The sequence below is a fragment of the Cylas formicarius genome, unplaced genomic scaffold (assembly GCF_029955315.1).
Source record: "Cylas formicarius isolate icCylForm1 unplaced genomic scaffold, icCylForm1.1 PGA_scaffold_3__17_contigs__length_32017465, whole genome shotgun sequence".
Taxonomy (NCBI): Eukaryota; Metazoa; Arthropoda; class Insecta; order Coleoptera; family Brentidae; genus Cylas; species Cylas formicarius.
This window is the reverse complement of record NW_026844326.1, coordinates 31714418-31738448: the sequence shown is the minus strand read 5'-3', so window position 1 is coordinate 31738448 and position 24031 is coordinate 31714418. Positions and strand designations below refer to the sequence as shown.

General features: G+C 43.8%; 7 protein-coding genes across 9 annotated transcripts; 4 read left to right on the top strand and 3 right to left on the bottom strand.

The window, feature by feature from the left end:
- The first annotated feature begins 123 nt into the window (after nucleotides 1-123).
- Nucleotides 124-866, top strand: LOC132700182 (transmembrane protein 186). Its single transcript, XM_060667350.1, has 2 exons — nucleotides 124-485; nucleotides 568-866. Exons 1-2 carry the CDS (start codon nucleotides 212-214, stop codon nucleotides 864-866), a joined length of 573 nt encoding a protein of 190 aa, XP_060523333.1. The 5' UTR covers nucleotides 124-211.
- Nucleotides 867-901: 35 nt separating this feature from the next.
- Nucleotides 902-1804, bottom strand: LOC132700181 (small ribosomal subunit protein uS7m). The gene is made up of 4 exons (XM_060667349.1): nucleotides 1690-1804; nucleotides 1459-1638; nucleotides 1167-1401; nucleotides 902-1120 (listed from the first exon to the last, which is right to left on the bottom strand). The coding sequence occupies exons 1-4, from the start codon at nucleotides 1779-1781 to the stop codon at nucleotides 902-904; spliced, it is 726 nt and encodes a 241-aa protein (XP_060523332.1). The 5' UTR covers nucleotides 1782-1804.
- A 23-nt stretch (nucleotides 1805-1827) lies between these two features.
- Nucleotides 1828-6035, top strand: LOC132700180 (dual specificity mitogen-activated protein kinase kinase 4-like). The gene is made up of 6 exons (XM_060667348.1): nucleotides 1828-1980; nucleotides 2065-2242; nucleotides 2304-2601; nucleotides 2650-2949; nucleotides 5323-5543; nucleotides 5596-6035. The coding sequence occupies exons 1-6, from the start codon at nucleotides 1962-1964 to the stop codon at nucleotides 5759-5761; spliced, it is 1182 nt and encodes a 393-aa protein (XP_060523331.1). The 5' UTR covers nucleotides 1828-1961; the 3' UTR covers nucleotides 5762-6035.
- Nucleotides 6036-7026: 991 nt separating this feature from the next.
- Nucleotides 7027-19271, top strand: LOC132699958 (regulatory-associated protein of mTOR). Its single transcript, XM_060666970.1, has 15 exons — nucleotides 7027-7375; nucleotides 7440-7542; nucleotides 7596-7984; nucleotides 8195-8427; nucleotides 9600-9700; nucleotides 9760-10035; nucleotides 11729-11970; nucleotides 13216-13290; nucleotides 13348-13749; nucleotides 14873-15271; nucleotides 15902-16227; nucleotides 16770-16931; nucleotides 16991-17578; nucleotides 18693-18818; nucleotides 18876-19271. Exons 1-15 carry the CDS (start codon nucleotides 7196-7198, stop codon nucleotides 19072-19074), a joined length of 3801 nt encoding a protein of 1266 aa, XP_060522953.1. The 5' UTR covers nucleotides 7027-7195; the 3' UTR covers nucleotides 19075-19271.
- A 91-nt stretch (nucleotides 19272-19362) lies between these two features.
- Nucleotides 19363-21912, bottom strand: LOC132699960 (THAP domain-containing protein 2-like). 3 transcript variants are annotated; one of them, XR_009618582.1, is made up of 3 exons: nucleotides 21647-21912; nucleotides 21281-21588; nucleotides 19363-19491 (listed from the first exon to the last, which is right to left on the bottom strand). XR_009618582.1 is itself a non-coding variant. In XM_060666972.1 (2 exons), the coding sequence occupies exons 1-2, from the start codon at nucleotides 21906-21908 to the stop codon at nucleotides 21338-21340; spliced, it is 513 nt and encodes a 170-aa protein (XP_060522955.1). In that variant the 5' UTR covers nucleotides 21909-21912; the 3' UTR covers nucleotides 20337-21337. The 3 variants fall into 3 exon arrangements, 1 of the variants encoding a protein (XP_060522955.1); XR_009618581.1 differs by lacking the exon at nucleotides 19363-19491 and adding an exon at nucleotides 19880-20301; XM_060666972.1 differs by lacking the exon at nucleotides 19363-19491 and having other exon boundaries at nucleotides 20337-21588.
- Nucleotides 21913-22219: 307 nt separating this feature from the next.
- Nucleotides 22220-23376, top strand: LOC132699959 (serine-threonine kinase receptor-associated protein). The gene is made up of 3 exons (XM_060666971.1): nucleotides 22220-22374; nucleotides 22456-22746; nucleotides 22799-23376. Exons 1-3 carry the CDS (start codon nucleotides 22260-22262, stop codon nucleotides 23374-23376), a joined length of 984 nt encoding a protein of 327 aa, XP_060522954.1. The 5' UTR covers nucleotides 22220-22259.
- Nucleotides 23377-23488: 112 nt separating this feature from the next.
- LOC132699961 (U6 snRNA-associated Sm-like protein LSm7) lies at nucleotides 23489-24031 on the bottom strand. Its single transcript, XM_060666974.1, has 2 exons — nucleotides 23892-24031; nucleotides 23489-23838 (listed from the first exon to the last, which is right to left on the bottom strand). The coding sequence occupies exons 1-2, from the start codon at nucleotides 23916-23918 to the stop codon at nucleotides 23524-23526; spliced, it is 342 nt and encodes a 113-aa protein (XP_060522957.1). The 5' UTR covers nucleotides 23919-24031; the 3' UTR covers nucleotides 23489-23523.

Here is a 24031-nt window from a genome sequence, read left to right as displayed (position 1 = left end):
TGTCATTTAGCGACCACAGTTAAATTATATACTGAACGAGTAGTCCATTTGTAACAATGGACGAATAGTACTCTTGCCCCTCTGTTTATAAAAGAAGAAGACTACTTTTTTATTTTTGCCAAGCGTTGAGCGAATACGTCAAGTAGATTTGCCCAAGTTACTAGGTCAAATAAATATGAATTAGATAAAAATAATAGAATGACTTGGAACGATGTACAATAGTATAACGAATAAGTTTAACGGCTGTACTTTAAATCAATTTCGTAAGTTTGTGTACGTTCTGTCCATTCGGAAGTACTCTGCGGAAAATGAAGGGGGCAAATATATTCCCGTGTACAATTTTCCATATATAAGACCTTTCACCGTGGTGAATAGGTTGAAACTTTACCAGACCGTTCTGACGGGCATCAGCGTCCCAGGTGGGGCTATCCTCAGCCAGCTAGGATGCGTGTCTTGGGATACAGCGCAATCCACTACTTTATTGGGTAATACCTTTTTGTTTTCCGGCCGGGAAAAAACATACTCGATCGGAAGTGGAGTGAATGGATAAACGAACATTGTCTTCAGGTGTATCGGCATGCGTGATGCTATACGGAATAGGTTTTTTAACCACCAAATTCATAGGATTTATTTATTACAACCCGGAGACTGATTCGGTAAAGTTGGCTTATGGGGACTTCTGGGGCCGAAGGAAGGACTTGGTAATGCCGCGTTCGGACGTCATGCCTCTAAGCGAACTGCCCACTACACCACTGGATAAGCTGTTTGTTACATTCAGGAGATACAATTCCAAAGAAACCCTCAAGTTGGATATGCGATTCGGGGTAATTTTAGACGCGGAAAAGTTTAAGCAATGTATTTATTGAAAAACGAATAAAAATATAAACCGAGTACAAGTTAATCAACTCCAGCGGTAATGGGCATAAGCACGATTCGCCTCACACTGCTTATGCAACTCGTGTTTCCGTTTGATAACGCGGCCCTTGTTGTTGGAGGCGTCTATTAGCTCCCTCGCCAATTGAAGGGCGAACCGGACCTCGTGGTGCTTGTCCTTGCCGGCCTCGATTAACCATTTCATGGACATAAACTGTGCCTTTTTTGCCGTGATCGGGACAGGTACCTAAAACAAAACTTTTTAGTATGTCATCATAAAAAAAATACCTTACCTGGTATTTGACGCCGCCTCGTTTGATCGGCGAGAGTGCGAGAATCGGCTTGCAATTCTCCACGGCCCTGTGGAAGATCGTCTTGGGGTTCAGCTCGATTTTCTCCTTGTCTTCCGGATTTTCACACTTGTGGTACCGCTCGAGCTGCAGCCGTTTCACGTTCTCGAACGTTTTTTCCATCACCGATCGCGCGAGCACTTTTTTCCCATCCTTCATCACATAATTGATGAACAAACTGAAAAAAACGGATCGGTGGTCCCTCTCGAAATTTTAACCCAAAAAGTGCCCCTACTTCACTAATGGATCGTTCGACGCTGAACTGGTCTGATCGTTTAATGCCGCCCTCGTGGGTACGTGAGTGTATTTGTACAATTCGCCGCTTTTAGTAAGCTCTTCCTGCGTCTCTTTCTTATACACCGGTTGGACGTAATAGTTGGGGTACTGCGACATTCCATTTTGCTGGATGAACGAGCTGGAAAAAAGCGATCAATTGTGCCCGCGACGGCAAGCTGTAAAACGTTACCTCAGGGGTACAAATCTTAAAATTTGGGTTCGGTACAACGAAGCCATGGAAATTGGGTTATGAGACAAAAATCGGGCCATACGAATGAGCATGACCACCAATATTCTGTGCCACGGATAACGCTCGTCTTTTATAGGTTATGTTAACTACGTTTTCTGTCAACAAAAGGCAACTCTAGCGAAAAATAAACCACGAAAGTTTATATATTTTTTCGCGGGTTTCGTTTATTCGCTAGTAATGTTTTAATTTATCACCCTTCGCATCGCATAAATATGGCCGATCAAAACCAAGGTGATTATTTTTAACACTATACATGTTATCGGAACGCATATCGTTCGGGGGTGACTAGGAAACTTGAACGAGTCATTTATTTAGGTCTGAAAAAGCCGGCTTTGCTAAAAATGGATTTTCCGCAAGCGAGCAATTCGGCCCCGTTCACGTTTCGCCTCTTGTCCAATCAACAGGCCGGCGAGAAGGCGGCGGGCCTGCCCCGTTCGAAAATGAACCTGCCGGTGGCCCAAAAAGCCAAGGATCCGGCAATCACGCGCACGCCGTGAGTTTCCCGGTACGTCGCCCTGTCCCCGACGTGCTTTTTTTTTCCCCTTTTTTCCCAGCGAGTCCAAGTTAAAAATCACGCACTCCATGAACTCCACTGGCAAGTTACAAATCGGCGGGACTACCGTCGATTTCACGTCCGAAGACCTGCAGGATCTCGGCGAGATAGGTAGAGGTGGGTTCGGCACCGTCAACAAAATGATTCACAGAAAGTCGGGCACCGTGATCGCCGTTAAACGGATAAGATCCACAGTGGACGAGAAGGAACAGAAACAGCTGCTGATGGACCTCGAGGTCGTCATGAAAAGCAACGAGTGCAACTACATAGTGCAGTTTTACGGGGCCCTGTTCAAAGAGGTGACTAGCTGCGTTTCCGATGCGGAAGTTCGATAAGTTTGATTTTAGGGCGACTGTTGGATATGCATGGAACTGATGGACACGTCGCTCGATAAATTCTACAAGTTCATCTACGAGAAGCTCGATGCGCGGATACCGGAGCCGGTGCTCGGTAAAATTGCCCTCGCCACCGTTAAGGCGCTAAATTACTTGAAGGAGGAGCTGAAAATCATACACCGCGACGTCAAACCCAGCAACATCCTGCTGGACAAACGGGGTAGCATCAAGCTCTGCGATTTTGGCATATCGGGCCAGCTGGTCGATTCGATAGCCAAGACGAAAGACGCCGGTTGTCGCCCCTATATGGCAGTAAGCGATTGTCAAATTTTAGGTTAGGTTACCGTTACGTATCGGGCTTAACACGCGGCTGGACTTTCGTGGTAACCACGCACAGAGGCGTCATAACTTTCGACAAACCCACAGTGATGACATAACCTTGGATAACCGCTGGGCGTGCATTTTTTCCAACACGTTTTTTATTTTGTCTGTTCTCTGTAACGGATCTTTTGGAAGTATTCGAAGCTGGATAATTTTCGAACAATTGGAGCTAGGCACTTCAAATTTTCCACCGTGCTAATGCTAGGCGATGCGCAGCGGCTCCAAAAATATCGAGCCGATCGGACATCGGCGGCCGTTTTGTCGGCCCTATTGGTGGTTTTTGCTCGGAAAGCGCTACGGAAAACAATCAGTGTCCGAAATTTGGAGCGATGGGGTTAACATTTAAAATTTAAATTTAGAGTTCCATCCCCAGAGGGAACCCATTGAAACTGGGCTGGCTCGAAAGCCCTCAAGTATATGTTTAAAAAATTTGATTTTTTTTTCCTGGACTGAAAAAAAAAATTTTTTAACCGGAAGACGCGCGACATTTGAAGAACTAATCCAAAAATATAGTTTAGTCTGTGATATACAGGGTGTCCCAGTTATGGGCGAAAACTGAAAATTGCTATTTCGCGGTGTAAATCATTGACCGTAGCTGACGAAACGTGGGAAGTGGTGCATTTTGGTTTAAACGCTCCTTTGTGACGCGTTGGGAGCTACAATTTTTACATTTACCGTTTTCGTCTATCGTGCTGAGCGAGCGAGATACGGGCCAAAAAGGAATGGATTGGAATTAAACATAATTTCGTGAAAATCTGAACTTTTAGTTCTTATTTATTTTGGTAAACAAAAATGACATTACTTATTTATTGCCCTTCATTGTCCAAAAAGATGATCCAATCACACAGACAACGTGAACAAATTTAATCCCTATAATTATACAATAATTAAAATTTAAGTTTAAATGTAAATGTAAAAACTGAAAACCGAAATCAAAGCTATAAAAGCAGAAAGTACTTCTTGTCAACACCAAACCTAAGGGCCCCCGATTCTCCCTCTGGAGGAGAATAAATAAAGTAAAGTTTATTGTAAAGTTTACATGACTTATGAATCATGTGCTACTTAATTAGATCACAAACAATCTGTGTCTGCAAAAAAGTAACTGAGAGAAGGAAAAAAAAAAAATGAAAGAAAAATGAAACGGTATCAAACTATAGCAATGTGCTCTATGAAATCAAGGATCGTTTTAACTGGCTTCCACTTCCTGGCAAATATTTTATATGTTTGTTAGAGATATTTCTTATGCTAATGGGTGACAGTTGTATAACTTTGGCCCCAAGCTTACCGTCCTTTCTATAGAAGGGAACAGATCAGTTCTGTTTGGTTGGCATTTTCAATTCTTGCCTGGAAATTGGCGTTTCTGTTTAGATGGACTGTTTTAAATTTGATTGAGCATTGATGCTTCGTGGTATTTTCGAATAAGTAGAAGTGTTTATTTTAACATCTAAATTGAAATATGTTCCTATATATTACCCGTGGTACTTCCGGTAAGTACGTACCTGATTCTCGAGCTTTGTCCGTTCTGCGTTCTTCGTTCTCGTCTTTTGGTTTTTCCTGAATAACTTTCGAACCGTTCAATTTAGAACATTGTTGGAATTATATACAGGGTACGTCGTTTGTTGTCAAAAAATTCTGATAGATCCTTCCGTATTTGCGGGTAAATTATTGGCGATAAATGAAAAACCGTTAAAGATGGGATAATTTTGGGGACCATTATACAGGGCGCGAGATATTTGCAAAAATATCATTCGACAACGGTATTATTTGTGCAAATTTTAATATTTACCGATGTTTGCTGTAACTTTGAAGTTCGACGAGATGTGACGGACATTTTGTACAGGGTGCATGCGCAATTAAATTACATCGATTTTGCGAAAGTTCCATAGTGGTTCGCAGGAGCACGATAGAAAAACAAAGCGTCCCTTTATCACACGAAACCGCGAAGTTCTTTCCTTTTACAATAAAAAGCTGCTTCATGCTACGCGCTACGAACTTGCTCCGCCCAGCGACCATTTTTCGAAAACAATCTTATTAGTGTAGGTAGATAAATTTGTAGGACGGTCCTGGAATGGTTACAAAGTTAGGTAGGCAAAGTTAATCAGGGTGCGGGTTTTAAACGCACTATATTTCTGGTGCAAGTATACCTTAGCCATTGATTCGTAATGAGATTTTTGCATTCGATATACCGATCGTTTACGTTAAATCAAAGCAATTTTCATGATCTATCGCGAAGGTAACATTCTTGTCACCTAAAACAATGACGATCGCAAATGGGTATTCCGACTATACGGTTTGTTCGTGCAGCCCGAGCGGATCGATCCCCAAACGGCCAAAGGTTACGACGTGAGAAGCGACGTGTGGTCTTTGGGGATCACCCTGATGGAGGTCGCGACCGGACACTTCCCCTACAAGCGGTGGACGAGCGTGTTCGATCAGTTGCACGAGGTGGTGAACGGGGAGGCACCACGGCTCAGTTCCCAGTGCGACTCGTTTACGCCAGAGTTCGTCAACTTTGTAAACACGTGGTGAGTATCTACGAGCCGCCCCCTACCGGTGTGATGTATCGGTTTCGCGCAGCCTCATCAAGCAGGAAAACCTCCGCCCCAAGTACAACAAACTCCTGCAGGACCCCTTCATATTGCGTTCGCAGCAAGAAAAGGTCGACGTGGCAGCCTACGTTCGTGAAATTCTCGACGCCATGGCCAAGAACGGCGTGAGCGCCTTCACCACCAACCAGCAGTGAGCGGGGGTAGTTTTCGCGAGTTAGCTCACAATCGACATCTCAGGACAACTAGGAATGTCTCCGAGGTTTACCTTTAGGTTTTCCGTGGTCAATACCGAGGCGGGGCGTTCCGCGGTCGCTCCGTCGAGCCCGGTTTTTCTAATAAATTTAGCCGAATGTAAATAACTTGTAGATTTGTTGATTGGATGGTTAAATATATTTTTCGTATTTACTTCATTGAAAGTGCCTATATCGTATTACTGTACTGTTACGGTTTCGAAAAATAAATTCCTAGATCGGTTGCGTTTTTGTTGTTGACCACCCACCACGAAAGGATAAACGACAGCAACCAATTAAGCAGTTAAACTCTAAGTTTGATTTATAAACAAGTGACGCAGGAAGAATATAGAAGGTTTGTAGATAGTATTGCAGTACCCTGTGGAAGTTCCTTTGAAAAATTAGGAAAAAAAATCGTCAACTGGCATTCGAATTCTCTAATATTTCCGAAAAAACAACCACCCTACCGATTTGTTTCCACCATATTAAACAGGATAGTGTTATAGCTATTACACTAACCTGAACTCTGCTCCGTTTTCTTTCTAAACAACCTAACACAACCGCGCACTTAACTCCTTTTTTAACGGGAAACGAGAAAATACAGCCATAAAAATGCCGCATTCAATCTTAATGACGCGGTAAAAACACATTACCACTTTGCGCCATGTCCTTTCTAGTATACAATAAACTCTTTTTTCGAAGATTTAACAGGATCAAGACCTGTTTTGAAAAAATACGGCGATCTGTCAGCGGCCATGTTGCAAGGTCATTGGTTCTTCTTCGTTACACTTTATTTGCCAAGTTACATAAGGCCATTCGGCCAGCTTGTGACAATGTTTAAACTTTGATACAAGGTTAACGATTCGTGTTAATCACCGACCGACGCATTTTCTCATGGACATAAACCCGATACCTCCGGACCCGCCCTGAGTGTATGGAGAAAACAGCGAAACCGCTTACATCATCAAAATACACCAACTAGACACTGTCATCTAAGACAATAACAATTCAAATCTCACAGGCATATTTTGAGAACATATGGACGTAAAAATGTCGCAAGCAGACTTATTGGAGAACTGTGAGCGGCCATGTTGGTTGTTGAATGACGCAAGGTCATTGGTTAAAAGCAAAATTTATTTCGTAGTTGCTTCGGAATGGGCAGGACATGAACCTGAGAAGTTGATATTTTTTTATTTTCGATTCACAAACGCCATGTGATTCATGAATGCGATTAATTCGAATACTCAATCGTATCATCGTATCAGATACTCACCGCACTAGCTCGCGCCAGCTGTCAAATTGCCATGCTTGTTTTCGGAATGCCGTAAATGTGTTTTCGTACGTTTCGCACGTTCATCGGGTCGGGATAATTTCGATCGCGCCCTCGGAGAAAGAAAAATGTGGGAGATGGGGGCGGAGGCGATAAACGACGCGCCGCACGAAAAAAAACAAACGTTCCCGAGGGCAAAGATCGCGATAACCGATAAAGATATGCCCCTGGCGTTCAACGAGGACAGGCACCTCGAAAACGTCGACGAGATCGATGGAAATACTCACACGTGGAAGATGAAAGAGCGGGTACGGCCGTTTCGTTAAGTCGCGCGCTTTTAATTTGTACGTCGTTGCTTTTCTTACCATCTAGATGAAAACGGTGAGCGTGGCGCTGGTTCTGTGTTTAAACCTAGAGGTCGACCCGCCGGACGTGGTGAAGACGCAGCCCTGCGCGCGGGTCGAGTGCTGGATAGGTAAGGGACGACGGTATACGTCGGATAGGGCGAAAGTGGGTGTGTGTTTCAAGATCCCATGTCGATGTCGGCACCCAAGGCGCTCGAGAAAATCGGTCAGGCCTTGCAGGCGCAGTACGAGCGCTGGCAGCCGCGGGCGCGTTACAAACAGTCGTTGGACCCGACTGCCGACGAAGTGAAAAAGCTCTGCCTGTCGCTGAGGAAGAACGCGAAAGAGGAACGCGTCCTCTTCCATTACAATGGCCACGGGGTGCCAAAACCGACCGTCAACGGCGAGATATGGGTGTTTAACCGGGCCTACACGCAATACATTCCGTTGTCCATTTACGATCTGCAAACGTGGATGGGCGCGCCTTCCATATATGTCTACGACTGTTCCAACGCTGGCATCATAGTTGAATCTTTCAAAACGTTCGCCGCCCAACACGAATCCGAGTACAACGTAAGTGCAGACCACAGATATTGGGTAGTTAATAGATACGACATGCGATTGTTTTGAACATTTGGTTGCTTAGAACCAGCAGGTTTTAAGTGAACGTCTTCATTGATTAGTAGGAATTTTTCATAATCGTTAATGAATTTATGAAATATGCAAATTGATATTATTTTGGTTTTTGCCCCAATGTGCGCCCCCGTCCTTTTCGCGTTGCAGCAAGCGATGTCGAGCGCGTCCCAGCGGGACCGCCTCCAGTCCCCGCCCTCTTACCACAACTGCATCCAGTTGGCGGCGTGCGCGGCCAATCAGAACCTGCCGATGAACCCGCAGCTGCCCGCCGACCTCTTCACCGCTTGCCTGACTACTCCCATAAAGATCGCGCTGCGCTGGTTCGTCCTCCAGTCCACCTCCAAACTGATGCCCCACGTCACGCTCGACATGGTCGACAAGTAAAGTCATCGTTCTCCGAACTAGGTTGTGACAGCCTCTCCCCCGCTTCATCCCACCGTTGTATCGCTAGCGACACCTATCGGTGTTGAATTTATTCAAACTGGTTACGTGGTCGCTAAAGGTATTCGTCATAATATGTCGCTTATTTGTGAAAAAATGAGCACCCAGGAAGTTTAGCGTGACATAAGGTACCTAAGGTAATTGATGTTATTAAAAGTGACAACAATAAACGAAAGTAGATGCCGAAGATGCCCCAAAAAAAGGACTCGATATACCAAAACTAACCAAAATATTTACCGAAATGCAATCTCGAAAGTAATAATGTTGATATTAGGATAATAGTTGGAATATGGGATTTAGAAATCGGCTACCCTACTCACGCCAATCTTGACTTAACGAAAAGTATTTTGCGAGTAAACGAGAAGATGCTCAGAACAGAAGAGACCGAATCTCAGAAGCACCGACTTCGGAAAATGAGGAGGGCAAAGAAAATGGTCACACATTGCACTTGAAAATAAACTAGTAGTGTATGTGTGTATTATATTTATACACAAAAATTTAACCTCAACCGTCAATTAGGTAGTTTTTGCTAGGTTTTGCATCAGACGGACCTCGATAAAACAAAGAACAAGGATAAACTCTGTGTGTGTATTATATTTATATGCAAAAACTTAACCTCAACTGTCAGTTGGGTGGTTTTGCTAGTAAACAAGAAGAAGAAGAGAAGAACATGGATAAACTGTGTGTGTGTCTATTATGTTTATACACAAAAATTTAATGTCAACTGCGAATTAGTTAGTTTTGGATAGTTTTTGCATTGCGATCTTGACGAAACGAAACGTATGTTGCTAGTAAACAAGAAGACACTGAGTCTTAGAAACACCGACTGAAGGCAACAATTTGGGGAGCAAAACATCGTCAGATGAGGAAGGCAAAGAAAATGGACACTTGAACGTAAACCAATAGGAACATGAACCACGAGACCAACAGATCTCAAATAAAAAGAAGTGTGTATCATGTTTATCCGTAAAAAATTAACCTCAACTGTCAATTGGTGTCGCTGAGCGACAGTCTTGCGGCGGGAGTGTCGACACTACTTAGTTCTGTGAACGCGGTCAAGGGGTGGGGGGAGTTTAAATGGACGGAGTTTAATTAGGATCGATTGTTCAAGGGTTCCCGGCAAAATACCGGACCGGCGCACCATGCTCGGCGAGCTGAATTGGATATTCACCGCCATAACGGACACGATCGCGTGGAACACCCTTCCCAGGGGTGGGTGTGGTTGATATATTTCGGGTCGCCCGGTATACTGTCGCGTCGTATGTTCGCAGATTTGTTTCAAAAACTGTTTCGCCAGGACCTGCTGGTGGCCAGTCTGTTTCGAAACTTTTTGCTCGCCGACAGGATCATGCGGTCCTGCGACTGCACCCCCATCTCGTTCCCAGCGTTGCCGTCCACCGCGCAGCACTCGATGTGGGCCTCGTGGGACCTCGTCCTCGACCTGTGCCTGCGTCAGCTGCCCTCGGTCGCGGTTAACGAAGCGCCGTTCAAGCATTTGCCCTTCTTCGAGGAGCAACTCACCGCGTTCCAAGTGTGGCTCGAACTAGGTAGGCGGGGGCGGGGATACGCGCGAACGTTTCGTACAGGGCCGCCAATATATACCTTATCTCAGAATATACAAGGTGTATAATAATAAGAAAATGTTTTATTTCTGTATATCAGAATCAAAGAAGACTTTTAATTTTTAAAGGTAACTGATTGTAACCTGAGCCTCCAAACCGCCCAGATCATTTTTTCTGCCAAAAAGCATAATACAACATTTGTTAGGATTTAAAAATAGGGAGTGTTTCGGTGAAATAGATTGTAATTTATTTAGATCTCGGCACATGACTTGACAGCCCAGTGTTCGGCAGTTTTCAAGGGCCGTAGCCAGATTTGACGCATATATTGCGTACAACAACGGGCTCAGTATTGATCCCTGTGGAACGCCACCTCCGTGGAAATTTTATTTTCAATGCGGACTCTCTGCGTACGATCAGCCAAAAAGGATTTAAAAAGTAATACCGCTTGCTCGCTAAGACCAACATAATGAAGAATTGCAAGCAGAATTTGATGGTTTAATGTATCGAATGCTTTGGTATAGTCTAGGAGTGCCAGAAGGGTAATTTTTCCGTCCTCTGCGGCTCTTAAAGTGTCATCGCTTACATTGGCTAGCGCATTAGAATATATCCATGGTTTTTCCTAAAACCCGACTGGGTTGTTCCACATAAACAGAAAGCCGTTGATTCATTATTTTTTCAGCAATTTTTGACATACATGGTAGTACACTAATTGGCCCCAAGTCTATCTCAAGATTAAATACTAAATTAGGAAAGTTCCAAATTTTTTTTTTTTTTTAATGCGAACCCTCAAATTTCATAATTTTATCTTAGTTATCATTAAATATAAAGGTAAGTTTGTATAAGGTAAAATTTATTTTTCGAAATATATTGGATTCCTCACACATAAAAATATTAATTTGTCAGTCTTTCGAAAAGTAAATATTTTCAGCATATCTATATACAAACTTACCTTTATTTTTCATTGTAAATAAGGTAAAATTATGAAAATCGAAAATTTGAAATAAAAAAATAAATGATTTTCGGAACTTTTCTTAATTTAGGTGTTAATCTTACTTTTTAAACACCCCGTATTATTAGGTATCGAAATATTATATGAATTGTATTAAAGTAGGTTCTTGTCGATAAGATATTAAACCCAAATTAAAAAATAAAGAAAAAATTGGCATTTTTCTTAGGGCCTGCAAATGACATTTGAGATAAATACTTAAATAAGTCAAAAACCATTATGTATGAAATTTTCCTAGCAACTTGAGTAGGGTCCAAAAATGTAATAATATACAGAATGTTCTATTAAAAAAAAAATTTGGAACTTTTCTTAATTCTGTATTTAATCTTATTTTTTGAGCACCCGGTATTATTAGTTGTCGAAATATTATAAAAATTCTATTAAAAGAGGTTCTTGTCGACAAGGTACTAAACCCAAATTAAAAAATAAATATTGTTGTTTTTCTTAGGGCTTGCAAATGACATATTTGAGATAAAACCATTAAACATAGGTATAGAACATTATATATAAATCCAAAAATGAAATAATATACAGGATGTTCCATTAAAACAAAATGAAGTTCTGTTTGCCCAAGCAACACTGAGTGCTGACTTTTGTATTTTAAGATTATTTCGTACAGCCCGTATTTTCGGAGATAAGGGGACGTCGGGTGTGAAGGGGTCGTCGTTGCAGGTTCGAAGCAGCGTCGTCCGCCCGAACAACTGCCCATAGTGCTCCAGGTCCTGCTCAGTCAGGTGCACAGAACTCGCGCCCTCGACCTTCTCGGTCGCTTCCTGGACTTGGGACCGTGGGCGGTCAATATGGCATTGTCGGTCGGCATCTATCCCTACATCTTGAAACTGTTGCAGAGCTTTTCGCGGGAACTGCGCCCCCTCCTCGTCTACATCTGGGCGAAAATTTTGGCTGTGGACAACGTGAGTGGTACTGCGCAAAATGTTTCAGTGCAAACTTCTTCCGCATATATTAAGTATACGCGCTTGGTAACGAAACCTATATCTCGGCAACGGTTGAAATGATCGGCGTCGAAGAGAAAACTTTTTTTTGTCTGTTCTCCGTTCTCTGTCGTCTGTAGACGTGGGATTGATTGGCCATAACTTTCGAGCGGTTTGACCTACCGCATTTATATTTGGCTCCTTTTAAACAGTACATAAGACAGACTCGTAGGTCCATCATTTTTCTTCCATTTTCGACTGTTTTTGGGGGGCCTGTAGTATTTAAAAAAAATTAAAAATCGCGTTTCTCGAAAATTGCTTATTGGGTTTCATAAACTTTTATCCTTTATAAATGTACAGGGTGCGCCGCTTTTTCGCAAAAACTGAGAGATATGTCCTTTTATTCACTATAACTAACACACTGACTTTCAGTTGTCATATTCTTTTACATGGCGATATAGGCCGGAAAAATAGCTGAAACTTTTGTATTTAAGGCTTTTACATATTGTACAGAGTGTTTAGCATATTTTGTCCATACCCACATCTTAAATGTAAAAGTATCGTAAAGCATTAAAAAAAAATTGAATTATTTTTAACTTTTATTTCATACATTTTGTCGATTACGAAAATCTAAAAATTTTTCTTTTCGGCATTAAATGATTAGACGTAAATGAAAATCCGTGAAAAATATGGCCATTTGGTTTGTACATTAACGATGTTGCCGTTGGTACAGTTGGAATTAGCGTCGAACAAGAAAGGTTTCAATTATTTGTCTGTTCTCCGTTCTCGGTTCTCTGTTCTCCGTCGTTGCTCCATAAAAATAAGAATAACTTCCGAACCGTTTCAGCTGGGGTATTGAAATGTAGCTCCTTTCAAAAAACCCACGAGATGTATAAGCCCATAAGAAATAGCCGCGATCGGACCTTCGCGTCCATCTTTTTTTGCGATTTCCCTCTGTTTTCCGTAAATCGCTACGAGACACGATTAGTGTTCGAAATTTAAGGCTACTCATATACCTGGAAAAGTGGGAGGAATTTTTTGAATTATCTACAGGGTGTGTCGATTATTAGCCATAATGTAGTATAACGTATTTTAGAAAATAATACTTTTTCTCGGACGATACTCAGAAATGTTACTTCATTCAATTTCTGTAAATCAAACACGCGAGTTTTATGTTGTTAACAATATGTGCCAGACAGGCAGGTCGTATTATTATTTAAATTGCAGTCGTATCAGGCGGACATTATCCGGGAGCAGGGCCACAAGTACTTCCTGTCGGTGCTGCAGGACCCGTCCGTAGACGTAAGTGCGCACGCGCCCCCGTAAACTAACTAGGCACCAAGTCTGTGCTGTAATCAGGCCGAGTGCCGCACCCAGGCGACGTTCGTCCTCTCTTGTCTGGTCAGCGATTACCGGGACGGTCAGGAGGCCGCGTTGCAGGGCTCTCTGCTCAGCACGTGTCTCGAGCAGCTGAACGATCCGAACGCGCAGCTACGCAAATGGGTGGCCGTGTGCCTGGGCCGTTTGTGGGACCATTACGAAAGCGCCCGATGGACGGGAGTGCGGGACACCGCCCACGAGAAATTGTACACCCTTCTCAAGGACCCGTGCCCGGAGGTGAGGGCAGCCTCCGTCTACGCCCTCGGCACGTTCATCAATTCGGTATCGAGGCGGTCCGAGCACGCTAACAACATCGACCACGCCGTCGCTATGACGTTGGTGAATCACGCGGGCGCAGACGCGAGCCCCCTCGTGCGGAAAGTAAGCGTACTAAAAATCGGAATCGCGCCACCTCGCCGCCACTTGGAGAACTAAATTCGCGCGCACAGTAATACGTGCTATTACGCACAAACACCGCTAAAACTACACTTGTAATTGACATAAGCAATGCGTAATTATATGAGCCGTTCGTTTTTGAAAGTGACTTAAGTCCATTTATCTTTTATTTGAAATACTTAAAGTTTTGCGTTTTTACAAAATTAAAAATACGTTCTGTGTGTTCTCTAATATTTAATTATTTTATATATATATATTTTAACATCTATTTAGGGACATTTTATGCAAATATTTAAGAACTACATTTATTGTTTCAAATAATCGGTCATTTTCTTTTGAATTTTTTTAGTATGCCTCGTACTTTGGCTTGTATTGTCACCATTTCTTCGAGAGGGGCATCTTCCCCATGATATATAGCAGCTTAACGGAATATAGGGCTTGTTGAATGGTTGGTGGTGGTCCCACATCAACTTCTTCATCTTCTTCTTCCTCTTGGTGCTCTTCCTCGCCCTTTCTTGCTTGTTGTAATGTGGCTTCCTCTGTCAAGTCTGCTGTTGTAGACTCGTAAACGTAATTGTTTTTCCAATCACGACTAGGTTTCTTTCTTTTCTCCCACTCCGTTATACATTCCTTTAGAAAATTTTCCACCCACACACTTTTCGCTTCTAAATTTAAGAGTTTTATCATTTTGTAAAAAATACCAGTTTCGTCAGCATTAAAAGTGTCCTCACCAGGGTACTTTTCTGCTAGTTTTGGCCACGTTTTTTCCAGCCAGAATGAGTTTTCCTTTGCGTTTCCAAATCGTTAATGCACCATAACAGTGTATAGCATAGGGATTCCCATTGTTCATCTGTGGATAAGGATAATAGCTTTTATTTATCCGATCTGAACAAAAAAAAAAAAAACAGCGGCCTTTTAACCCAATACTCAAAATTCAAAAATCTTTCTATACTGTCAGATAAAGTATAATGATTTTTTAATGATTGCACATCAACCTACTCCTGTATTTTGACCAATTTTGATAGTTTTAGATTAAATTAAAAGGTTACGGCACGTGATAAAAATACTTTGCATTTGGAAACACCCAAAAGCTTTTACTTATATATAGGAGCTGATCGGGGCGCTGCAGTGGCTGCTATTGGCGTTCGACGTCGCCTTCGTCGCGGTGGCGTCGAAGGAGAGTCAGACGACGGCCGAGCCGCCCACCTCTTACCAGACGCTGCCCCGCATAGCAACAAGGGAACGTCTCGGACAGCAGCAAACGGCCGGGACGTTCCGACGCATACCTTCGAGTCCGTCGATCAGCCAACCGGTCTCGGGGGGCGGGGCCGGAGGCGGTGGCATGACCGCCAGTTACAGCGGCAGCCTCGGCACTCTACCCGGCCTCGGCTACGGCTCGGTGTACATGAAAATATGGACGGCACTGGGCCAGTTGGAGGCCGACCCCCACCCGGACGTCTCGCGCATGTGCTGCGCGGTAACTGAGTCCATCAGGAAGCTGGTCAGGGTGAGTCAGACCACGCAGACGAATGAAATTCATCATTATAGTTATTTTATTTTTATATAATTATTTATAATTATAAACATATAATAAAAAAATATAATTATAAAATTATAAAAAAACAAATTTATTTTTATAGTAAAAACTAAAGTAATCGATCAATCTTCTTTTTCTCATCACTTTGGAAACTGCTGTTCTGAGAATATCATTTGATGAACATCCGAACCATCTTCGCATATCTTTCGTCCAAGAATTCCGTCTTCTTACAATGGTTCTTTTACCCTTTGCCTTGCCTCAATAATTAAACGTAGGATTTCGTATTTTCGGCCTCTGATGATACGAGGTTAGCGCCAAAATTTCCCGGCCTGACATAAATGCAGCTCCAGTATCACGATAAAACTTTGTCTTCTTTTAAATATATATCTTTGTAGGCTGCGAAAAAAAAATTGAAGTCTTGCGTCAAATTGTTTTTTATTGGCGCAGCCCTCGGAGGTCCAGTTGTTAAAAGTTGTTTTTCTTTGTTCAAACGTTAAGAAATTCCCGAAATATAAAAGGCGGTCCTCGTGGAGCAAGTAAATAACTAAAACGATGCGGCAGCGGCCGCTTTTAAGAAGATCCGTTCGATTTTTTCCGTAGGAACGAGATCCGGTCGACGGGCGGGCCAATTCGAGCGTGAGCCTGCCTCCGAGCCCGAATCGCGGCGCGTTCTTGTCGAGCGAGAGCCCGCCCACCCTGCACCCGTGCCCCGGCGATTTTCACAAATACTCGAGATCGTCGACGGCGGCCAACAACAGAAAACAGCGTCGCAACGGCGACGACGGCGATCCCGGCGCGCGCAAACCCTTAGCGACTACCAATTTCATCGCGTGGTCGTCGCGGCAGTTCGTGCAGCCGAAAAGGGGCGGGGCCTACAGCGACAAGGAGTCTCCGCGATACTTCGAACGCGACTGGCGCCGTACGCGGTGAGCGACTGAACTATATGCAGCCAATGCGAAGTAAAATTATGTTTAAAAAAAAGGGGCTTTTTGGGGCTTACTGAAATAGTATTACACATTTTTTAAATGCAATGTCCATAAACTTATCCAGTAGTTCTAACACATTTAAAACTTGGAAAGACGGTTCAGCGATATCACTTTTTGAGGGTATCATAGATCCGAAAACTTATTATTTACAAAAATTCTGGGTACCTCCCTGCCGAGTTAGTTAGTTAGCTAGTTAGTTAATTTACCGTAAAATACAGGGTGCGCCAAAAAGGTAGGCAGGATTTCAGATAGCGGTTGCTCGGTTTGTAAAACCGGCAACACTTTTTGTAACACACATTTTTAAAAAATAACGCCTAGATGGCGTAAAATGTACATTTCAAAATAATTTTAAAAAATGTTTGCTTTATGTAGTTTGGTTTTTATTAACATCCCAAATAGTACCTATCATTTTGCCGCGCCCTGTATTTAAAACGGCAAAGCAACAAACGCCCAATATACCGAGATTCGCGCGCGATTTTAAGCAACAAGAATATACGGTCGGAGGCGTCGGAGGAGCAGCGTCGCGCCATCACTTCCCGCATCGAGACGCAGGTGTTCCACACGCGGACGGCTGCGGCGCCGTCGCTCCTGCAGCTCCACCCCTTCAATCAGCAGATCGCGGTCGCGGGTAACGACTCGTTCGCGTAAGTATGAACGGGGCGGGGTTTCGCGCGGGGCGGAGCTAAAACGACGGGTGCCGCAGGATCTGGGACTGGGGCACCGGCGCCAAAACGACCGTCCTGCAGCAACGATCGGCGACGGGGCGCGTCGCCAAGATCGGCGCCCTCGAATGGGTCAACGGTCACGACGTAGCCCTGCTGATGGTCACCGCCGACGACGGCAGCGTGAGGGTGTGGCGACCGAACGTCGGGACGCCTCGCGAACCGACGCTCGTCACCGCGTGGCAGGCTTTCGCGGACTTTAAACCGCGACGGTCCGGCCTGTTGCTCGCGTGGGAGCAATGGACGCGAACCGTCGTGACGTCGGGCGACGCCAAGGTGCTGCGTTTCTGGGACGCGGAGAAGGAGCTGCGGGCGTTCGATATACCGACCGGCACGGACGCGTCGGTCACGTGCATCGATTCGAGCCACTCGGGCTCCGAAGCGTCCGATCGGCGTCTCGGAGACGAGGGGCCCAGGTCGGGCTTCGCCCTCGCGGGCTTCGAGAACGGCTCCGTGCGCCTGTTCGACAGGCGCTGCGGTCCGCAAGACTCACGGGTCAAGGTTTGGATGGAGCATCCGGCGCCCGTCCTCGCCGTCCAGCTCAAGGACGACCTCGTCATCAGCGGAAGGTACGGTAACGGGAAAAACCGCTTTAGTACTCTTTATTTGGTTTTCCGCACTGTCCGACGTCAATTTCGACTAGTGTTTGAACGATATCGGCACTTTTGGATCGAGAGATGATAGTTTAAGCTACCGTTCGATCCAGAAAGGGCGGTTTTTCATCGATGGTTTACTAACGTTTCCGTTACAATAAAGGCCGATATGGACTTTAAACCGGCAGATATCGACGTAAAACCGCCCTTTCTGGGTGAAATAGCTGCCGATTTCTGTTTTTTCACCTCTTAGTATATCGAAATCTACCTTAAAAGTGCAGATATGAACTTAAAACTTCCATTTCTGAGGTAAATAATTTCGATTTCGAGTAGATCATAGTGAAAAACGGCAATACCGGCCTGAAATCTACGATAAAGCTACTTAAAAACCCACTTTCTTGGATTAATAGTAAGTTTTTCTTATTTATTTCAAACAGATTCCAGTCTGAATCGGCTCTTCTCTCTGTACAACCACATCAAAACTGTAGATATCACCTTAAACTATTGTTTGTTCCAAACAGTTACCTTTTCATGTCAATATCGTTCAAATATTAGTCAAAATCGGCATCTTCGGCCTTTACTGTAACGAAAACGTTAATAAACCGACAGATATCGACGTAAACCCGCCTTTTTGGGTCAAATAGTTGCCGATTTCCAAGAGATTCCGGTCAGGATTTGCTTTTTCGTCTCTTATTGTACCGAAATCTGCCTTAAAAATGCAAATATGAACTTAAAACCTCCATTTCTAGAGTAAATAATTGGGTTTCCCTCTCGATTTCTAGTAGATCATAGTCAAAAACGGCATTTTTATAACTTACCGGACTGAAATCTATGATAAAGCTGCAGATAATTACTTAAAAACCCACTCTCTTGATAGTGTTTTATTTTAGACGTCACTTGGTTAGTAACCATACATTTTATCTCTAAAAACAAAAAATTTGCCGCCAATTAAAATGTTATCAAGATAAATCGAACGCACGGTACAGAGCAGAATGTGGAATTTTTTTAAAAAATTCAGTCCAAAAATTATTGGATAAAAAACAAAAAAAAAATCCTCCCATTTTTCAATTCCTCGCCTTTTTGTATTCAGCTGCGCGGGTGACGTGAAAATCTACGACGTGCGCAAAAACGATTCGTTACACACGAACGCGGCGGTCCAGGGCGGGGGCGGCATGTCGTGCATGTCGATCCATCGGAACGCCAACACTTACGCGTGGTGAGTATCTTCTCCGGGTGGGCGTGGCCGAATTACTAAATCCCCGCCCCTCGCTAGCGGCTCGTCCGGCCAGTTCATCAGCATCTACACCCTGAACGGTACGCCGCTGAACACGATCAGGTTCTACGAGGGTTTCATGGGGCACCGTATCGGCCCAGTGTCGTGCCTCAATTTCCACGCCCACAAGGTGGTCCTAGCGGCAGGCACGTCCGACTGCTGCGTCAACGTGTATAGTTTGGAATCGGCGAGACGGTGACGCGAGCAGCAGCCCTAGGCGGTTCCCACCGGGGCTTTTTGCTGCGCCACCGTAACCTACCTGAACCAGCGTTGCTTCCGGTAACCCGAGACGTAGCAGTTTTTCGTTTCGTATCGCGCCTGTCCGCCCCCATTCGGACCCGATGAGGAGGGACTTCGGGAAACTCCGAAAATGCCGCAATATATACTTTTTTTTTTTTAAATAAAAATTCGTAAAACGCCACGCCACTCATTTACTTTCAAAAAACAGTTAATATAGCGTAACGACCACAAGACGGGATCGCCACACCACGGGGCGGAGTTAGACGACGACACGCCCCACCACGTTTCGTGCCCGCTTTGCCAACGTCCCGAAGTGTTAATTGACGATATTTTTGGCAATTTTGAAGGTAATGATCATCATCGGCGTCGTAGCTTTCTGACCATAATATGGAAATTAAAAAAAAAAAATCAGACATACCTAAACCGGTTTATCCGATATTTTAATATTTCTAAAAAAATGCTAGTTTCACACTTGCAAAAAAAAATGCGTAGCGTCCTTATTGACGGTGGATTACCCCGCATTTGATATTTGAATTTGATGCGACAGGGTGTTGTAAATAAGCGAATATATCTTATCTTACAAAAACCTGCAACTTTTATTAAGTATTTATAAGATATAAGATTTAAAAAATGCTTAAAGGGGCCGAGTTAGAAGACGGCCACACCTCTTGACGGCACGCCCCACTTTATCATCATCCCGAAGTATTAATTGACGATATTGTTGGCAATTTTGACGGTATTGATCATCGACGTCGTATCTTTCTGACTATAATATGGAAATAAATTAAAAGATTGGTCTTACGAAAGAATCTTTTTAAAATAATCGGACATACTTGAACCTGATAGTTTTATCTGATATTTCAATATTTCTAAAAAAAAGACTAGTTTCGAAGGTGATATTTGAATTTGATGTGACAGGGTGTTGAAAATAAACGAATATATCTGATGTTAAAAAACCTACAATTTTTATTAAGTATTTATAACTATAAGATTTAAGATAAAAAAAATGCTTGAAGGGGCGAAGTTAGTCGATGGTCACACCTCTTGACGACAGAAACGCCACACCTCGTGACGCGCAGACTTTGTCATCATCCCGAAGTGTTAACTGATGAAATTTTGAACAATTTTAAAGATAATGACCATCGACGTCGTACCTTTCTGAAAGATTGGCCTTGGTCGAAAGAACCTTTAAAAAAAATCTTATCTTACAAAAACCTACAACTTTTGTTGTGTATTTATAGGCATTTTAATTTTTCCAATATTTCCTTAAGATTAAGCAATGAACTGAAACCGTAGATGAAGCCAAAGTTTAGCAGAAAAAGTATATATTTTATTTAATTATCACTATTATTACTTGGATTGTTCTTATAAATCCCTTATCAATCAAAAATCACCTGTAAAGCTAATTATCCTAATAATTTTTTATTTTTAATTGGAATAACTGGCTTTACAGTTGATAGTTTCATTTGTCTTTCGTTAATACAAGGATTGATAAAAACTATTTTTTACCAACAATGAACAAAATTGAAAGCTGTCGAATAATTGACATTAAATTTTTATTTACCCAGCAACACAAACAAATGAAACGTCAGTCCAAGGCTTACTAATGATTATCTGCACCTCGTTTGTAAACATTAAAATAAAAAAAAATTGTACCAACCTATATATAAAAATATTTACAAAAAATCGCCATCACCTCTTCAAATTTAATACCCTGTATGTTAAAAACTAAGACGTTTTGGACCCTAGTTATATCAACTCTTATCCTTAAAAGATCAACTTAACAATAAAATAAGTAGCCTCAGCTCCGCACCTAATAGGCTACTTTTTAGTACTTTATACGATAACAAAAATGTAAACATAAAACATATTTTATGTATTTAATAGATGTATATATTCACGAAACTGCTGGTTTTCCCGGTAGCTCCGTAGAAGCCAATCGTAAGGTCAATATATAGACAGTTACAGGGCGGCGACTTTGATCACACTTTTTACCAAAATTTATGAAAAATCTTATTGCTCTAGACTTATTAAGTTTCTAACCAAGCTCAGTAACTTATTTAAAGATCGGTTTGGCATGATGAAGGTCAACTAGGAGAATTTGGGCGTGGCCAAAACCTCGAAACATAACCTCAATCTTTGACAAACTCTTCGTCTAGAATTACCTTGTCCATTCCACTTTGCGCAATTACATATTTGGTTAGAATCGAGGACGGATCAAATCAACTTTGCACATCAGATTTATTTACAGCGACATCTTCGCCCGGCATTTTCCGCCTCTCGATTTCCCTAATTTCCGCTTTCAGCGCGTCTACCTCCCGCTTGCATTTGGCCAACTCCATCTTCAAGAAATCGTTTTCCGCCACCACACTGTTAAGCTTGATGGTCAGCTCGCCATATTCCCCCTCCGAATTCGACGACGGCGCCCTCTGTAATCGCCTGTCGTCTGTGGTCAAACGCAGACGCGGAACAGCTAAGGCGGGTCTTTTGTAAATAAAGAAACGCACCCGGTTACTTAATTCGGCACCTACCGTCCTTTTTGAGTCTCTTCGGTACCGTCCGCATTATTTTTGCCTCCATCGCATCCTCATAATCGACGGCCCTGAAATGCATGCTACACACGCGTCTACTGTTCGTCGGGATAAAGTTTTTGCCGACGTGACACCTCCTCATCCACTCTTTCCCAAGCTCGCCCGACGGAAACGAGTGGAACACCATTTTCTGCCCCGTCTTCTTTATTTTCTGGCTGTTGGAATGGCAGCAAGCGACGCTGCAAGTCACGCCGCCCGACATTGTTTATTCGCACGAAATTCTCGACTACGCAACAATTTACATCATATTCGACGACGACGTAACGGACGGTCATTCTACTCTTCTTCTTTAATTTTTTTCGGGCCTCGTGTCTAAACCGTTACTATACGGATCGCCAGTAAGTTGGGCCTTAATCGACGTTTTTTCGGTTTGTGTCTTTCAATATTTTTGTAATTTTTCGAAAAATAATTGCACCTTTAAGTGGTGGTTGATAAAAAAATTGAGTTCGGCCTTCACCGTAAAAATTCAGGTCATATTCTGTGGTGTTCCGTGCACTTGCGTGTGTTTTTGTTGGTTCGCTATTCGGGATCGCGTAAAATCGTCGTATAAGTTATGGCAAATTTGAGGCAGACTCCCCTGACGTGCAGCGGACACACTCGGCCCGTGGTGCATCTAGATTTCAGCTCGATCACGGACAGCGGATATTTTTTAATTTCCGCTTGCAAAGGTAACAACAATATGGCCCGCGACATTGTACCGTGGACCTTCGCCTTACCTTGGCCCGATTTCGTAACTGTGTTTTGCGTAGATGGCAAACCGATGCTTAGGCAGGGCGACACCGGCGATTGGATCGGCACGTTTGAAGGTCACAAGGGGGCCGTTTGGGGGGTGGCCTTAAATGCGGACGCGACCAAGGCGGCGTCCGGCGCTGCGGATTTCACCGGCAAAGTGTGGGACGCCGTGACCGGCGAAGAGCTTCACTCCTTTCAGCACAATCACATAGTGAAGAGCGTGAACTTTTCGAAAGACTCAGCCTTGCTGGCGACTGGGAGTAACGAGAAGCTGGTCAAGGTGTTTGACCTCGTCAAACCCGAAGCGGGTAGGTTTTTTTCGATAGTTATGCGCGGTACCCCCCGGGAGTAAACTTTCAGAACCCGACGTTTTCGTGGGGCACACGGGCGGCGTGAGACACGCCCTCTTTTTCAGAAACGACACGCATCTAGTTTCGGTGGCCGATGACAAAACGCTACGCGTGTGGGACCGTTCTGTGGGCAAGGAAGTGCAGAAACTCGATTTCCCATTCAGCCCCAACAGCCTTGAGGTGTCGAGGGACGGTACTGTGCTGACGGTGGCGTACTCGAACAAGGTCGCGTTTTTCGACGCCAACACGCTCGGCAAGATAAGGGAATTCTCTGTACCGACCACGGTCAACTCAGCGTCGTTGCATAATGACAAGAGCGTGTTCGTTACTGGCGGTGACGACTTGAAAGTGTACAAATTCGATTACGCCACCGGCACCGAAATCGAATCGTTCAAGGGACATTTCGGGCCCGTCCACTGCGTGAAATTCTCGCCGGACGGCGAGCTGTACGCCTCCGGCTCCGAGGACGGCACCTTGAGATTGTGGCAGACGACTGTCGGCAAAACCTACGGGCTGTGGAAGTGCATCGACGGGCACCAAATCGGCGACGGCGTCGCGGCGCCGAAAGAGGCGCAGACGTGCATTTAAATGTATTTATTTGGCGAAAAATATGTGCGCGCGTAGTGATTTTCATGATAAAATGGAAATGGAGACCGCTCACACACATACACAATAAAAATTTGTTACGTTCTACTCTCGGCTTTTGTCTTATCAGAACAAAAAAAAAAAAAACAATTAATCCTGGCTAATAAACGGGTTTTGTATACATTCCATGCCGTCCATGGGGCAAATTAGCACTACGCTGGTTCCCCTGCACACGACCAGGCCCAATTGCCGCGTGTCGTCCGTTAATTTGTAGGGATCGTCCGGATCGCGCAGGTATTCGAGGGTGTTGTCCAAAACGAGGTTTAGTAAGGGGTCGTAGCCTTTCAGGACGCCGCTCGCTTCCCGCCCGCCCGCGAACTTTACCCTGATCGTTTTCTCCAAGTACTTGGACAGGTCCAGGATCGACTCCTTGCGCTTTTTCTCCTTCTGCTCGCTGGCCGCATTCTGCAACCGTCACACGCATAAACGTAAACGTACGGATTTAACGCTTAAAATACCTTTTTCTTGTCGTCTAAGGACGCCATAACCACAGAAGTAAACCGGCTGCAACCTTGATCAAAGATTTTGGGTTATGTTCAACTAACCTATACGACGACTGTGCGAGGACGACTCGCCCGCTGCGTGAAAATCAATGTCG

Excerpts from the sequence above, each read along its gene's own strand:
- LOC132699960 (XM_060666972.1), bottom strand. The coding sequence starts at position 21,908 with ATGTCGGGCGGCGTGACTTGCAGCGTCGCTTGCTGCCATTCCAACAGC. Across the intron at positions 21,589-21,646 it reads GAAGAGACTCAAAAAGGACG|CTGTTCCGCGTCTGCGTTTG; the intron begins GTAGGTGCCGAA and ends GACCCGCCTTAG.
- LOC132699961 (XM_060666974.1), bottom strand. The coding sequence starts at position 23,918 with ATGGCGTCCTTAGACGACAAGAAAAAG. Across the intron at positions 23,839-23,891 it reads CCTTAGACGACAAGAAAAAG|AATGCGGCCAGCGAGCAGAA; the intron begins GTATTTTAAGCG and ends TGACGGTTGCAG.
- LOC132699959 (XM_060666971.1), top strand. The coding sequence starts at position 22,260 with ATGGCAAATTTGAGGCAGACTCCCCTGACGTGCAGCGGACACACTCGG. Across the intron at positions 22,375-22,455 it reads TTTAATTTCCGCTTGCAAAG|ATGGCAAACCGATGCTTAGG; the intron begins GTAACAACAATA and ends TGTTTTGCGTAG. Across the intron at positions 22,747-22,798 it reads CCTCGTCAAACCCGAAGCGG|AACCCGACGTTTTCGTGGGG; the intron begins GTAGGTTTTTTT and ends GTAAACTTTCAG.
- LOC132700182 (XM_060667350.1), top strand. The coding sequence starts at position 212 with ATGTACAATAGTATAACGAATAAGTTTAACGGCTGTACTTTAAATCAA. Across the intron at positions 486-567 it reads GCAATCCACTACTTTATTGG|GTGTATCGGCATGCGTGATG; the intron begins GTAATACCTTTT and ends CATTGTCTTCAG.
- LOC132700180 (XM_060667348.1), top strand. Across the intron at positions 2,950-5,322 it reads GTTGTCGCCCCTATATGGCA|CCCGAGCGGATCGATCCCCA; the intron begins GTAAGCGATTGT and ends TTGTTCGTGCAG. Across the intron at positions 5,544-5,595 it reads GTCAACTTTGTAAACACGTG|CCTCATCAAGCAGGAAAACC; the intron begins GTGAGTATCTAC and ends GGTTTCGCGCAG.
- LOC132699958 (XM_060666970.1), top strand. The coding sequence starts at position 7,196 with ATGTGGGAGATGGGGGCGGAGGCGATAAACGACGCGCCGCACGAAAAA. Across the intron at positions 7,543-7,595 it reads GCGGGTCGAGTGCTGGATAG|ATCCCATGTCGATGTCGGCA; the intron begins GTAAGGGACGAC and ends GTGTGTTTCAAG. Across the intron at positions 15,272-15,901 it reads CCATCAGGAAGCTGGTCAGG|GAACGAGATCCGGTCGACGG; the intron begins GTGAGTCAGACC and ends TTTTTTCCGTAG.
- LOC132700181 (XM_060667349.1), bottom strand. The coding sequence starts at position 1,781 with ATGCTCATTCGTATGGCCCGATTTTTGTCTCATAACCCAATTTCCATG. Across the intron at positions 1,639-1,689 it reads TTAAGATTTGTACCCCTGAG|CTCGTTCATCCAGCAAAATG; the intron begins GTAACGTTTTAC and ends GCTTTTTTCCAG. Across the intron at positions 1,121-1,166 it reads GAGGCGGCGTCAAATACCAG|GTACCTGTCCCGATCACGGC; the intron begins GTAAGGTATTTT and ends GTTTTGTTTTAG.